The sequence below is a fragment of the Loxodonta africana genome, chromosome 25 (assembly GCF_030014295.1).
Source record: "Loxodonta africana isolate mLoxAfr1 chromosome 25, mLoxAfr1.hap2, whole genome shotgun sequence".
Classification (NCBI taxonomy): Eukaryota; Metazoa; Chordata; class Mammalia; order Proboscidea; family Elephantidae; genus Loxodonta; species Loxodonta africana.
The window spans coordinates 48,587,803-48,603,592 of record NC_087366.1 but is presented as its reverse complement, the minus strand read 5'-3'; the positions used below and the strand labels follow the sequence as shown (position 1 = coordinate 48,603,592).

General features: G+C 35.8%; 1 protein-coding gene across 1 annotated transcript in view; it reads left to right on the top strand.

Moving 5' to 3' along the window:
* Positions 1–228: 228 nt before the first annotated feature.
* The window catches only part of AHCTF1 (AT-hook containing transcription factor 1), a 64,070-nt gene continuing 48,508 nt past the window's right edge, over positions 229–15,790 (top strand). The window contains exons 1-7 of the mRNA XM_003410925.4: positions 229–356; positions 2,314–2,567; positions 5,800–5,980; positions 11,272–11,479; positions 13,027–13,143; positions 14,071–14,155; positions 15,309–15,459. Of these exons, the coding sequence (XP_003410973.3) occupies positions 236–356; positions 2,314–2,567; positions 5,800–5,980; positions 11,272–11,479; positions 13,027–13,143; positions 14,071–14,155; positions 15,309–15,459 (1,117 nt within the window). The 5' untranslated portion in view covers positions 229–235. The remainder of the gene's footprint in view (positions 357–2,313; positions 2,568–5,799; positions 5,981–11,271; positions 11,480–13,026; positions 13,144–14,070; positions 14,156–15,308; positions 15,460–15,790) is intronic.

Sequence of the window (15,790 nt, the reverse complement as noted above, 5' to 3'; positions counted from 1 at the left end):
TAGAACAACTGGCTTAATATTTCCTAAGACTATGTGGGAAATGTTTTCTTAGAAGAGCGAATGCCTTGGACCCAGATGTGTATATAACATGTATTTTATAATCAGGTTTTAGTTATGTTACTTTTGTAAGTTGACTTTTTTCTTGTTTTTTCTGGCTGGAGATGATTAATCAAGTGTACTATAGTACAAATATATCATTAACAATTTTATCTTTAAAAATATTTACAGTGGAAGTATGCGAGACTTAACAGCACAAGTGACTAGTGGTCTCCTGCAGTTCCCAGAGGTGACTATTCAAGCCCTTGGAGAAGATGAAATAACACTAGAATCTGTGCTCCGTGGGAAGTTTGCTACAGGTAAAATAGTATTGCTGAAAATTTACTAATTTTTAAGGTAAGTAGTAATGAGTATGTATTACAGTTTCTTTAAAGGGGAAGAAAGAAGCAGAATTCGGGTAGAATGGTCTTAAATAAATATATATAATCTAGAATACATTTTCAGTGAATCTCTGGGACTGTTCTAGTTATTTTTTCTTATTAAAAATTCTGGTTTATTTTGTAGTTTTTAGTATTAAGTATATTTGGCAAGTAGAAATAGTACCCAACTGGCTTTTCTTGAATCAGTCAATAAGGTTTATTTTGGGGATGAGTTGGAATTAGAACCTAAACAGTCTTGATGAGTAGAAAAATCTGATTATAAGGCTCTGTGTGGAAAAAAAAAAAATTTTTTTTTTAATAAGCCTTATTTTTTTATTTCATTAGTCTGAACAAGATCTTAGTATATGGCTTGAATGATATAGTATAGCAGAGAACCATATCAAAGAGGCCGTTATGTTACAGATTTCAGCCTAGCGAAAGATGTCACAGTAGATTTTTCTGAAGATTAGTTTTTTAGCCTTCCTCCCCAGCGGAAAAGCAGCAAAGCATATCTGTCAGTCATGTAGCCATTTTCAGGGCTATTCTCTTGAATACTAAAAGTAGTAACAGCGTTTACTACATGCTAAGCATTGTGACAACTTTTCATTGAGGTGGGTATTAGAATTTTCTAAGTAGGCACTGATCTACGTAGCTGAGTCCCTGTGTAACTTGATCCCACATACGCAGATAGTGGCAGAAATGCACTTTGAACCCAGGCAGTTTGGATCCCCAGTATGCCATGCTACTTCCTGAAACTATCTCTCAGCTGTTATTCAGTAGATCCAACTGTCTACTTGATATTTTCACTTAGATACATGATGTATATTTCAAATTTAATAGTAAAAGTTACTCCAGCAAAAATTCAGGATTCGTTCTTGACTCTTCTCTCTTGCTTACTTCCTCATATCTAATTAATCAGCCAACAAATCCTCTTAGGTCTACCTCTCAGATGAATCTTCAGCCAGTCCACTGGTCTCTATCCATAGTCACGGGTGTCTTCCCCCACCTCTACTCTGTGCGTCCCCGTATTGTACATTGTCTGCATAGCAGCTGGTGTCACATTTAAAAAATAAAATCAGATTGTCATGTCCCTGCCTAAACCTCCAGTGATTTTAAGTTGCATGCAGAATAAAATGTGAATACGCTAGTAAGGCCAGAAGGGCTTCTGAAACTTCCTAGTGTTGTACTAGTTACATCTCATCTTCTCAATTAGATTGTAAGTTCCTCAGGAAAAGAATTGTGTTGTAACTCCTAACTCCTATAAGTCCTAGTTTAAATCCTTTAAGATAAAATGTAGTAGTTAAAGTATGAGTTTTTAAGTTAGAATCCACTTTGGCTTTCCTGCTTTGTAGCTGTGTGACTTTGGGCAAGTTATTTAACCATCTTAAGCTTTAGTTGCTTTATCTCTATGTTGAATTGTGATAAGGAATAAATGACATGGTATATTTAAGCATATAGTATGGTGCCTTTACTGAGTGATTGTATTCATTATCATAGTATTCGTTGTTCTTTTTTTTTTTTCCCACTAATTCGATAGCCACTCTTTATAAATGCTTAGATTTCAATTTCAGGATAACATGTAAAGTTTTATATAATGAGCTATATATGATATCTTTCAAGGAGCCCTGGTGGCACAGTGGTTAAAACAATTGAATGTTAACCGAAAGGTCGGCGGTTCAAAACCACCAGTGGCTCTGTGAGAGAAAGATGTGGCAGTCTGCTTCCGTAGAGATTTACAGCCTTAGAAACCCTGTGGGGTCACACTCTGAGTTGGAATCGACTCAGTGGCAGTGGGTTTGGTTTATACTATATATGTAAAAGAGCTAACTGCTATTTAGTTTTCTGTGTATATACAATATTAAAATAAGCTGTATTTTTGTTTTTTTTTTCCTTCTAGGGAAAAGTGGACTTGCTTGCTTGGCTTGTGGTCCACAACTTGAGGTAGTAAACTCTGTAACAGGAGAGCGCTTGTCTGCATATAGGTTTAATGGTGTAAATGATCAGCCTCCTATAGTCCTAGCAGTGAAAGAATTCTCTTGGCAGAAGAGAACTGGATTGTTAATTGGACTGGAAGAAGCAGAAGGGAGTGTTCTCTGTCTTTATGACCTTGGTATATCAAGAGTGGTTAAAGCAGTTGTTCTTCCTGGCAGGGTAGGTATTGTTTCGGGCAACAAGACGTTTCTGTTTTTAATTCTGAACACTTAACTGGTTACATGGGTGTATTTACTTTGAAAATCTGTTGAGCTCTTCTCATAATTAATGTACCTTTATGTATGCTATTCTTCAATAAAAAGTTTTTTTTTTGTAAAGCTAAACTTTTATACTGTTACAAGGGAGTTAACATTTAAAATACAGCTTTCTTATTCTTGGTTAGAAAATTCCAAAGTAAGAATAATGATGACTTGACATGTAGTGTTCTAATACTCTTTTATATGAAAAGTATCACCTGAGTCTTGTTCTTATCACCACTTGTGTTTTATGAGGACACTGAAAGTTTATAAAAATTTTTATATTCATTATAATATTTTTAAAGTGTGTCTTTTTTCCTTTAATTTGAGACTATAGTCTTGGAGCAGTCTGGAAAACGTGTCTTTACTGTTGTTTAAGATTTTAATAATATGTTTAAATAATTGGTTGATTAATAATTGCCATTTAGTAATTCTAATGTATGTTGCCTTCTGTATGTCAGATACTGCTAATAGTAACTATAGAAATACTTTGAATTCTGAGTTGTTTCTTCAGCAGGTTTATTGCTGCTCTTCCTATACGTGAGAGAATTAAAGTATACACTTAGAAATACCCACACACATAAATATAAGATCATAGAAGAATAAAATTCTTTCTATAAAGTTATACGTGATCTTAATGACAAAATACCATGTTTTTACAGATGAGGAAACTGAGGCTGAGTGAGATAATAGGATAGACTGAAATAGTTTATAGCCTGGTATCTTACATGTATTATACTCGCCAGTGGTAATAGACTATAGTGAAAAAAGAGATTTTAGAGGCAGAATTAATTCAGCAGTTTAACAACACTTGCTACGAATCAAAGCCCTGGTGATGCAGAGGTTAAGAGCTGTGGCTGCTGACCAGAAGGTTGGCAGTTCGAATCCACCAGCTGATCCTTGGAAACCCTATGGGGCAGTTCTCCTCTGTCCTGTAGAGTTGCTATGAGTCGGAACTGACTAAACGGCAATGACTTTGCTTTTGGTTGGTACTATGAATCAAGCTATATGCTAGATTCTGGGGATATGTAGATGAATAAAGTTGGTCCATGCTTTCCAAGAGCTTGTAGTCGAGTGGGAAAAAACAGATTATAGCATTAATATACTAAGTACTTTGATAGATTTAAGCACTTGAAACAGGGAGAAAACCTGGATAATTTCTACCTGAGAGGGTTGTGCATTTCAGGCAAAGAGAGTAGCATATACAAAGTCACTAACATGGAGCATTTGGGAAACTTGAGGCTTAATTTGGAGTGGCTGGAGACGGGAAGAGGGAGAGTGGGGGTCAGAGATGGTGAAGATTCAAATTGTGAATGACCTTGTTTGCCCTTATGGGCCACTTCCTAAAAACTGTGGTAAAATCATTTTATATTTTAAGCAGAACTCTAGTGTAAAAAGCTCCTTAGATTGGAGTGTGAAAATAGAAGCAAGGAGACTGGTAGTTTGGGCAAACAACGTGAAGAAACGGAACCAAGGAAATGACAGAAGTGGAGAACGGGTCAGATTCAAGATACGTTCAGGAAATAATATGGACAGGGCTTGGGAATCATTTAGATAAGGTTAACTGAGAAGTATCAAGAAGTAATAAGTTTTTGGTCGCTTATTTGGGTGAATGGTTAGTATCATCATATGGAAGAAGGAATACAGGACAAGGAAAAAATTGGAGGAAGAATGACATACATTCAAAAGAAATTCAGGCAGTTAGCTATTTTTTTTCCTTTTTTTTACTAAGGCAGTATCACCGCTTAAATTTGTTTACTTTATACTGCCTTATTCTAAAATTAGATAGCATTATCAATCATTTCATATAATTTGTATGAGCGATGCAAACAGACATATTTCTTATCCCTCACCGGGGCAGTTGAATAGAATATACTTTATTATAATTTATAGACATTATTGCATTAGCGTAGAAAAGGAAGAAAATCCATGAAATTAGAGCTTTCAGATAATTGAAATCCTTATTGTCAGTGATCTAGTTGCTGCCAAAACTTTGTGTGAAATCCATTACTACACAAACTTTTTAAAGAAGGCTGGACATCTGCAGGCTTTAAGACATAAATATGACTTAAACATCTTGTGTTTGGAGATTTTTTTTTAATAAGGATAAACAGTAAATTTTTCTGGAGTGAATTGTTTTTACTCTTAAGTGTAGAGGCTATGTAATCATAGACTGGCTGGTTAAGAGCTTTAATGTCAGAAATTTAGGTTTGAATTTTACACTTAATGACTATATGACTTCTGAGCCTCAGATATTTCCATCTTTATCATGGGTAATTACATAGACACTTACTCCTTGCTTATTGACTATCTCGTTATATGTTTCACATTTACGACAATAGTAAAAAAAAAACCTACTGTCCAACGATTTTGCACATTAACAACATATGTCTGGTAGTAAAAGATGCTGAGGTGTGAGTTGAAAGGAACACTGGGTGTGATGGTTAAGGTGATGTGTCAGCTTGACTGGGCTGTGATTCTCAGTGGTTTGGATAGCTATGTAATCATGTAGTCATCTTCCATTTTGTGATCTTATGTGGTCATCCTCTGTTTTTGCATGATGCCAATTTTCACACAACAGCCTGGTCTCTGGAACCTAACCATGTTGATAAGTGAGGAGTGGATGTAGTTCAGTATCAAAGGGTTATTATAAACATTACATGAGCCAGTTAGCACAATGCTGGGCACGTAATAAAGTTTCAGAAAACATCATTTATTGTTTCCAATTGCATGGTGTTTTTATATATTGATAATAGTGCAATTGCTAATACATTTGATGGTTTTATGATGTTATTCGGATTCACAGTATTAAATGCAAATTTATGGCTCTGTATTTAAAAATAGCTGTATTTGAAAATGGAGCCCTGGTGGTGCAGTGGTTAAGAGCTCGGCTGCTAACTAATAGGTCAGTAGTTCCAATCCACTAGCCGTTCCTTGGAAACTCTATGGGGCAGTTCTACTCTGTCCTATATAGGGTCACTATGAGTCCGAATCAACTTGATGGCAATGGGTTTGGGGTTTTTTTGGTTATACTTGAAAATAGCTATATTTGAAAAGCTGTTGTAACTGATAACCTGATTTAATTTCAAAATTTGTTGTGTTTTTACTTTTATCACTTCATAGAAGAAAAGCAACTCATACATTCTGCCTTTTAGGTAACTGCTATAGAACCTATAATTAATCATGGAGGAGCCAGCGCAAGCACTCAGCATTTACATCCAAGTCTGCGATGGCTTTTTGGTGTGGCAGCTGTGGTAACTGATGTTGGACAGATCCTTCTTATTGACCTGTGTTTGGATGACTTGTCATGCAGTCAGAATGAAATAGAAGCATCAGGTAATTAGTCATCCTTGAAACAAAAAATGGAGTACCTGAAAATTCTCTTATAATGGATTGGTTTTAAAAAATAATCAAATCCTTTTATGTAGAAACTTGTTTATGTATCTCTGATTCTTTTATTGTTTGGATTAGGTACTCTGGTACCTTTTGCATGAATTATTCTTCACTTCATTGATGAAGTAGGCATGCACTAAGGTAAATCATGGAAGAGGTAGAGACTTGATAGACTTACAGGTCTTCATTTGAATAAAATCTATTATTAAATGAATACCTGAAAAAAGAGCTAAAGGTATAAAATCTGGATCTTTATCAGCCAGTATAAAATTATTCAACCATGTAGTGTTTTTTGGTATACTGTTAATGTTTATGGTAAGACCAAGATAAAAATGAAGTTTTTTAATGGGAGCTAACAGTGTAGTTTTCCTAAAGGTGAAAGTTTTCCTCACATAATAATATCCTGAAATAAAACAATGGCAGTCAAATGTAAAGAAATTTAAAGATACTAAAACTTGTATTTATGAGCCTACTCTTGTCAAATGCTTTCAGTTTTTTAAGTTATTGTACTCTTGATTGGTTTATATAGAGAGGAAGAGCTAACGTAAAAACTCTAAAAAATTTGTGTTTTACTTACAAGGTTTCAGACAAAGCAGAAAAGGACCATTTGACCATGAGAAGGTGTTGACCCTGAGGACTGTCTTGATTGATGAAGCAGTCCTGGAATATCAGTGGGGAGCTCTTCACTTAGGGGTCGACTGAGAAATAGACACAAACTATCAGTATTTTATTCAGTTTATAATGAACAAACTAGTAGAAGTTATCTAAAACTGATTGATTAAAACTACAAGTGGTAAAAAATTATATTTGACTAGAAGTTGACTGAAGAACCAAATCATCTGAACAAAATTCAAATCTGCAAAACACGACCCCAAAAAATTTGATTCGGCAGACAATAATGACCATACATACACGTAAATATTCAGTAGTAGAAATTATATACATTTTGATGTATATAAATCCTGGGTAAAGTTGAGATGGAAAAGAATTGACTAATAATAACAACAACTAACTAAAAATGAGTGTGGAAAATATTAGAAAATAGTTTAACTGCTTTTTGTAGAAAATTAGTCAAGGAATTAAATAGGCTTACTGGAGTTTTGTTCTAGAGTGTGGTTTGTCAGTGTTGTCATTATAAATGTAAGGTGAATTAAAATGCTTGTATTAAAAAAAATAAAATGCTTGTATTCATAATTATTACTTTCCAGATCAAAAATGGTAGAATGAAAACATCCTTTTTTTAAAAAAAATCCTTTATTTCAGCAGTCAGCAGTCAGTAGGTGAATTCAGCACAAGGATAAGTTTATGATGGAAGTCTCTAGATTCTGTTGAAAAACATTCGAGAATTATTAAGCCATTGAATTTTATAGCACAAAAAAATTGAGTTTTGGGGTTTAATTCAAAATTTACCTTTTTTATTTACAAAAGTAATTGTAATTGCAGTTATTCAAACTCGACTTAAATATGCATAACATAGGAAAAAAGTTCCTAACATGTATTGTACTATAAATGACAGCTTTGCAACTTTTCCAAACTTACCATCATTTCTTACACATTTCCATCCACATCAGTGCTTATAGATCGACCTTTTTATTTTGGCTCGGTTTATAGTATTCCACTGTATTCCATAAATATGAACTATTTGGCAAAATTTGATCACTTACTATTTAATCTCTGAAAAAGCAATCAGAAGCAAAAGGAATTGGGAGGGTAACAATTCAAGTACAATGTGATGTGTTTTTCTTTTTAACATCATTGAGGAAACCTGCCCTTACGTATATTACATACATTGTATACAGACCTGAATTTTTTTCTTCTTTCTTACAAATATTTCAGACGTCCTCAGGTAGATAGAAGAGTACAAGAATTCTCATATACGCATCACCCAAATTCAAGTTAGTTTTCAAGATGTACCATATGTGCTTCATATATCCTGTTCTGTTTTCCTGTATTTCCCTTCCTCTCTTTCTCTTTCCCTCTTTTTCTCTGCATGATTTAAAGTGAGTTATGGATATTTTATTACATAATCATAATTCCATTATCACTCCTAACAACATTGAAAATAGTTCCTTGGTATCCAGTCCATAATCTAATTTGCCGTGATTGTCTCTAAAATCTCCCTTTACATTCAGTTTGTTCTAATTGGGATCCAAACAAGGTCTACACATTATGTTTGATAGTTATGTTTCACGTCTCCTTGAATGCAGAATAATCATCTCTCTACCCTTTCCTTTTTTATTTATTTTTGATGCCACTGACTTGCTCAGGAAACTTAGTTACCTGGTAAAGTGCCCCCCATTCTGGAATTATCTGCATTTTTCCATATGGTGTCAATTATATTTTGTATTTCTGTAAATGTAAGTTAGCTCTGATAAGATTTGGTTTAACGTTTTGGCAAGGGTACTTCTCAGGTAATGAGTACCTTTATATTGTATCACATTAGGAGGCAAATGGTATCTGGTTGTTTCATGTTTAGTGATAAGTGGGTTCAGATGATGTCAGTGTAATCGTCCCCTTTTTAACTTTCCTATCAAACTTTAAGCCAGTGGTTCTCAATCAAGAGTGATTTTTGCCTGGTTGGCGTAGTGGTTAAGTGCTATGGCTGCTAACCAAAGCGTCTGCAATTTGAATCCGCCAGGCGCTCCTTGGAAACTCTATGGGGCAGTTCTACTCTGCCCTGTAGGATCGCTATGAGCTGGAATCAACTCGACGGCACTAGGTTTGGTTTTGGTTTTTTAGGGAATGTATAGGAAACCCCGGTGGTGTAGTGGCTTAGTGCTATGGCTGCTAACCAAAAGGTCGGCAGTTCGAATCCACCAGGTGCTCCTTGGAAACTCTGTGGGGGCAGTTCTACTGTGTCCTATAGGGCCGCTGTGAGTTGGAATCGACTCGACAGCAACGGGTTTGGTTTTTGGTTTAGGGAATGTTTGGCAACATCTGGAGACCCTTCAGCAATAGCGGTTACTCCACACCAAAGAATGTCAGTAGTGTGGAGATTTAGAAACTCAACTTTGTTCCTTTGAAATTGTTGCCTTAGTTAAGCTCTTATTTCATTAAGGACTGGAGAATGACAATTTTTAAATTCTGTCAATCTAAGAAAAAATTTCCTCATTAGCTAGGACTATTTGGTTACCCTGAGATACAGTGTATACAGAAAAGGCAGGATAAGTGCTTACTATTTCTTTAAGTACTAATTTTCAGAGTAAGAAGTTAGTACCAAGTTACTTCAGGCAGTATGCAGTAAGGTCTTTCAGGAATGAAGGAGCCTGTTATTTTTTGAATATTATTTTTCACTTTTAGGTTTTACATACTTAATGTGATTCAGTCATTTATTTTCATTTTTATCCCGTCTTTGCAATGGGAACCCCTCCTTTCATGTTGTTGCCTCTGTCTTTTTGACATTATCCCCTTTAGTGTATCTGTTTTTGGTAAAAGTTTACACAGCAAATTAGGTTCCCATTGAATTATTACTACAGAAATTGTTCAGTTACACTGGTTACATTTTTCACAGTGTGTTATAACTTTCTCATTAATTCCTTTCTAAATGTTCATTTCCAGCAGTCTAGTCTCCCTGTTCCCTTAACTTTCCGTCTTCCCTTTAGAGTAATTGCTGACCCTTTGGTCTCATGTAGATGATTTTTTAAAGGTGCACAGTACTCATGGATGATATTCTTTACTTTGTGAGCCAATCTGTTATTTAGCTAAAAGGTAGGTGACTTCAGGGGATGGTTTCAATTCAGGTTTTGAAGAGTGTTTCTCTCTCAAGGTGATAGTTTTGGGGGGGGTCCTCTAGTTTCAACTGGTCCAGTAAGTCTGGACTTTTTTTTTTAATAATTTGAGTTCTGTTCCATGTTTTTCTCCCATTCTGTTAGGATCCATCTGTTGTGGCCCTGATCAGAATGGTCCTTAGTGGTAGCTGGACACCATCTAATTCTTCTGGTCTCAGGATAGATGAGACAGTGGTTCATGTAGACTGTTAGTCCTGCAGACTAATTTCTTCTCTGAGTCTTTGGTTTCCTTCTTTCTCTTTTTCCCCAGACCATTAGAGACTGACATTTGCACCTTAGATGGCTGCTAGCAAGCTTTTAAGACCTCAGACACTACTCACCAAACTAGGATGTAGACCGTAAACTTTATGAACTGTACTATGCCAGTTGACAGAGTTGTCCCACAAGACTATGTCCTAAGCCTTGAAACCCAAAAAACCAGTCTCGAAAGGTGTTTGGTTGTATCTAAGAAGTATCCATAATTGCCCCCTATGTGATTAATTACATATGTGGATGTACATACATTCACAGACATAACATGTATATACACAAATAGATACATGTATATGTGCACACATATGTACACATAATAACCCATTGCTGTCGAGTCAATTCTGACTCATGGCTACCTTATAGGACAGAATAGAACTGCCCCATAGGGTTTCTAAGGATTTGAACTGCCAACCTTTTGGTTAGCAGCCAAGTTCTTAATTACTGTGCTACCAGGGCTCTGTACATTTAGTACTTACCCGTAAAACCAAGAAAACCAAACCCACTGCCATCAAGTTGATTCCAACTCATAGCAACCCTATAGGACGGAGTAGAATACCCCCAAAAGGGTTCCTAGGCTGAAGTCTTTACAGAAGCAGACTGCCACATCTTTCTCCTGTGGAGCAGCTGGTGGGTTCGAACCACTGACCTTTTGGTTGGCAGCCGAGTGCTTTAACCACTACACCACCAGGGCTCTTTTACGTACCCCCATACATTTTTTTTTTTAATCCATATGTGTATGTACATATATATGTAACCACACACGGTTTTTAGTTGTTGTTGGCGTCCCCTTTAGTTGATAGATTCCTAAATTTCTGGCACGAGCTGTGCTAGGCTCATCTTGTGTGTTTCTTGCCTAGAACTGGAATCAGCCAACTCTCCAAGTAGAATTTTTGGGTTGTAGTTCTAAATTTGAAAAAATAAACTATCAGAAAATTGTTTAACCTTAACAAAATTCTACCTTAGATAAATTTGAGGTGTACTGTCAGATTTTTTTTTTAATTACAGAATTAAATGTATTTTGAAAGTTGGATCATTTAGATAGATCAGGATGGCTGTTATATAGTTGACCAAGCTTCGTTACCACTAACCTTTATTTTAATTGATTCCAGTAGTCGTCATTTGTAGATTGAATACTGGTGATGTGTTTTTCTTTTTGCTGTTCGTGTTGTTGATCTTACTTGTTTTTGTTTTTAGACCTTGAAGTTATAACTGGTATCCCGGCTGAAGTTCCACACATCAGGGAAAATGTGATGCGAGAGGGGCGTCATCTGTGTTTCCAGTTAGTAAGTCCTTCAGGAACAGCTGTTTCAACTCTCAGTTACATAAGCAGGACAAATCAGCTCGCTGTAGGCTTTTCTGATGGCTATCTAGCACTTTGGAATATGAAAAGCATGAAAAGAGAGTAAGTATAACTTTTCTCTTATTTAATTATTGGTAGTTTCTTAATATAAATTTTATGGAATAATTAATATTTGAAAATTAGCATGAAGAGAAAAGAGTAGGGAAGATGAATGAGTATGAATAATATCTAATTGCATGAACTCAAAGCTTGATATGATAGAAGAATGACTTAGTACATGAATTTAGGTTGATTCTTTCAGCGTTTATTTAAAAGACATTTCAGTTATTGTGGTACACCATTTGGTATTAAAATATAACTCTATAAAGATAAAGCTACATGTTTGTATAGAATGAGTTCTTTTAAAAGCACCTTTTCCCATAATCTTCTGTATAAAATAGCAGTTAATAAAGTGTTCTCAGCTGACAGAAAAACAAAGGATTTTTAAAAATCAAAGTCAGAAATATTTGTTTTTTAAAAAAGTTTTTATGCTGTCAATATCTCACCCAAATATAATTATATTGATACTTTTAATTAATACCTATAGAGTAAAATTGCTGAGGACATAACCCTTTATTGAGGGAGGTAGCAAACAGGCATTATAAATTTTTCAAGTTAATCTCTAAAGTACGTACCTATTGTCAATTTGATGTTTGTTTATTTTTCCAAGGCATGTTGATAGTTTTTCCTCAAGTAATCTATTATAAATAAGAGTGAATGAAATAAAATAGTCATCCTCCCAAACTTTCTGCTCAATTAGTTGAGCCAGCAAATTAGTGTCAAGTTACCTGGGTCTGGTAATAAATGTTTGTGCAGAGTTGAAGTGAAGAAATAAGGAGAAATGGAAAATAGCTTGTATGTAAATTCCTCCGTCTCAAACCAGGGCCTTTTTTTACTGTTGAGTGATTGGTATTAGATACTATTGGAGTACTATTATTTAATACTAGAATACTATTAAACAAACACTGAATGTCCCTGGACTTCCTCAGAATCACATTTTTCTCCAAAATACTAGGGATGAAGTAGCTATGCTCTTGCTTAGTAGCTCCTTATGAGAAGTTCATTTGAACTTTCTCTGCTGATCTCCTTGTTAGTTCATCAGCTCTTGTGTTTAAATTGGTCCTAAGGTATGCCTGGGGGTCCTGACTTGTACAACAGTGTTTTCTCTAGCTACTGCCATCTTTTGGCTAATTCACCTTTTTAAGAAGATTATGGGAATTCTTCAGGGTTTCTAACCCTTTTTCTGTCTTGGTAGTGGGAAAACTGGCTCTAAACCCAGGTGGCTGAAATGGAGTGTGATGGCAGAATTTCATCTCTTTCTAGGGCACCTCTTATTGGGGAACAGTGCTTAGTGACACGTATTTATGTGAATGGAAGAATTAGTTTACACATACATATATACCACAGCCATAGTCTTGATGCCTTGTGCCCTGTGTATTTTTGAAGATAAGACAACTTGGCCATGCTCCCCAGATCAGTCCATCTTGGCGATCGCGTGAACTGGGGTTACTCTGACACGTATTCTTACGTCAAGGCCCTCCTGTTCTTCCTTTTTCATGAAATAATAGCTTAAAATATGAAATGTACCATTCTTTTTACATCTGTTAAAGATATTATACACAGCTGGAAGGTGGAAGAGTTCCTGTATATGCTGTTACTTTTCAAGAACCCGAGAACGATCCTCGTAATTGCTGTTACTTGTGGGCTGTTCAGTCTACACAGGAGAGGTAAGTGTGATACATGTGGTTTTCAAAAATACTCGTCAAAATGGAATAGCGATTATTTATTTATTTATTTTTCGAAGGCTTTGTACTTTGTTTTCTCTTTAGTGAAAGAGACTTAATTCTTTTAGTGAATTAGTTAAATGGTAGTTAAAGTGATTTTAATGGTTACGTTATTGTTTCTACATGTTTGAGTAGTGTGGTATGGGGAACGTTAGCAGACCGTGGTATACTGGAAGCCAAGTAGAAGAAGTGTTTTAAGAAGGATCCACCAGTAAGAGTCAGAATTTAAATTCAGACAGTGTGGCTCTGGGATCTGCTCTTAACACTTTCTGCATGCTGTACTTGAGGAGTACAGGGTTGGTTTGATACTTCGCTTTATGTCCTTGTTGTATAGCCCTTATCCTCATGATCTAGGGCAACACCTTCACTCTAGTTGGAAGCATAACAAGATGGAGGAAGAGACTAGGTGGAAGGAGCAAAGGACATGCCGTCTCTTAGGGAGGTTCCCTGTAGTTGCCCGGGGTAATTCTGCTTACATCCCCTTGGCCAGAACTTGACCACGGGGCGGCCACAATTAGCTGCAGAGAAAGCTGGGAAGGGTAGTATATATTTTGGGCAAACATGTGCCTAACTAAGGGGAGAAACAGTATTGGGTAAACAATTACAAGAGTCTCTGCCACATAAGGTGGCACCTAAAGTATGCAAACAACACCAGCTTAATTAGAATAATAAAAAGTAAAAATCAGTTACTGTTTCAAAGACTATATTTTATGGAAACAACCAAATAAGACTAATTTCTTCACAGTGACCTTAGTTTTGTCACATGCATTCAGTGTTGCACCAACTAAATTTATTTGAGGAATAAGAGATGTTTAATGTATTAATATGGTATCCAGTGTATCTCCTTAAGTTAATTTCTGTTTATTTCAGTGAAGGGGATGTTTTGAGTTTGCATCTGCTCCAGCTGGCCTTCGGTGATAGAAAGTGTTTGGCATCAGGACAAATCTTATATGAGGTAAGTGGTAATACTGTATTCATAATTTAGTAGAAGAGAGCTTAGGGATCAGGAGATTAGCTATTTTACGTGGGTAGCATTCTTAAGGGAAACTCTGGTGGCGTAGTGGTTAAGTGCTACGGCTGCTGACCAGAGGGTCGGCAGTTCGAATCCGCCATGCGCTTCTTGGAAACTCTATGGGGCAGTTGTACTCTGTCCTTTCGGGTTGCTATGAGTCGGAATCCATTCGATGGCACTGGGTTTGGTTTGGTTGGTTTAGCATTCTTAACATCTCTAGGTATCATTTTCCTTCAAAATTAGTGGCCTAATTGATAGCCAGAAAAAAATAATTGCAGTTTGTTGCTTGGACTTAGCATATCAAGCAGTAAGCCATGGGGTGACTTTATAAAGAGTCTTGCCATTTACAATTGTAAAAGAGGGCAAATGAATCCAGTCTTTCAGATGGCTACCTTTTTTTTTTTTTTCCTGGCTTAATATCTGAGGAAAGAGTGGGATGTTGCTAATAGCCGTATTTTGCCAACTCTCACAACAATATCTGTCTCTAGGACAGTTTCTTAACTTAATATTTAAGGGATATATGAGTGGGTTTTAGGGAATCCATAAAGTCCCTGAAATTGTAAATAGAACTTCTATGATTAAGCATATTCCTGGGGAAAGACTCATAGCTTTTGTCAGATTGTTAAAGGAATCAGTGAGTAAAAGAAAGTTTAAAGACTACTTAATATTCTAGAGCGAGAATTTCTGTGAGAGCACAGAAATAGGATTGCTGGCCTACCAATGTGATGTAATTACATCATGCGATTACATTGTTATGTTATTACAATATAATGTAATTACAAATGCTTATGGAATTTCGATAGTTATTCCAATTTACACTCTAACCAGTATTATGAGGATCCCTATATTTAGTGACGACTTTAGATAATGTACTGGTAATTATTCGTGAGAGACTCAATCTAGCTTTTTATTTGTGTTTTATGGAGGCTTTTTTGGTAATTGTTTTCTTCAGCCTTTAACTTTGTTGTTTTGAAAAAGATTTTGTTTTCTTTATATTGTGTGAAAATCTTTAAATTTGGAGAATGTTTAATTGTAGCATGACCTTTTGCTTAGAATCCTACTAAAATCTAAAAGTTGTGTACATTTGATGTTTCAGGGTTTAGAGTACTGTGAAGAAAGGTACACACTGGACCTCACAGGCAGCTTGTTTCCCTTGAGAGGACAGACTAGTAATACCAAACTGTTGGGTTGCCAGAGTATAGAGAAATTTCGATCTCACAGCGACAGGGAGGAAGGCGTGAATGAAGGTTGGTTGAACATACTCTTACGATATCGTGGACACTGTTAATTTAAGGTTATGACACATTAGGGGCTTCTAGAGTTCATACTCCTGGAACTTAAAAAATTACAATAATAATTATGGAATTTATTCAGGTCTTTATGAGAGATTAGGTATTTCTTGCCCTTTAGATTGCTACATAGACTCAATAATTGAGTAGATTAGGGTAATGAGGGACCCTAGTATTTTAATCCAATTCTCTCAACAAACAAACAAAAGCGGCCTCTTGTCCTAACTAGTGTGAAATAACAAGCAGAACATTTCTACTGTATCATCCTGTTTGTACTAAGAGGATTACA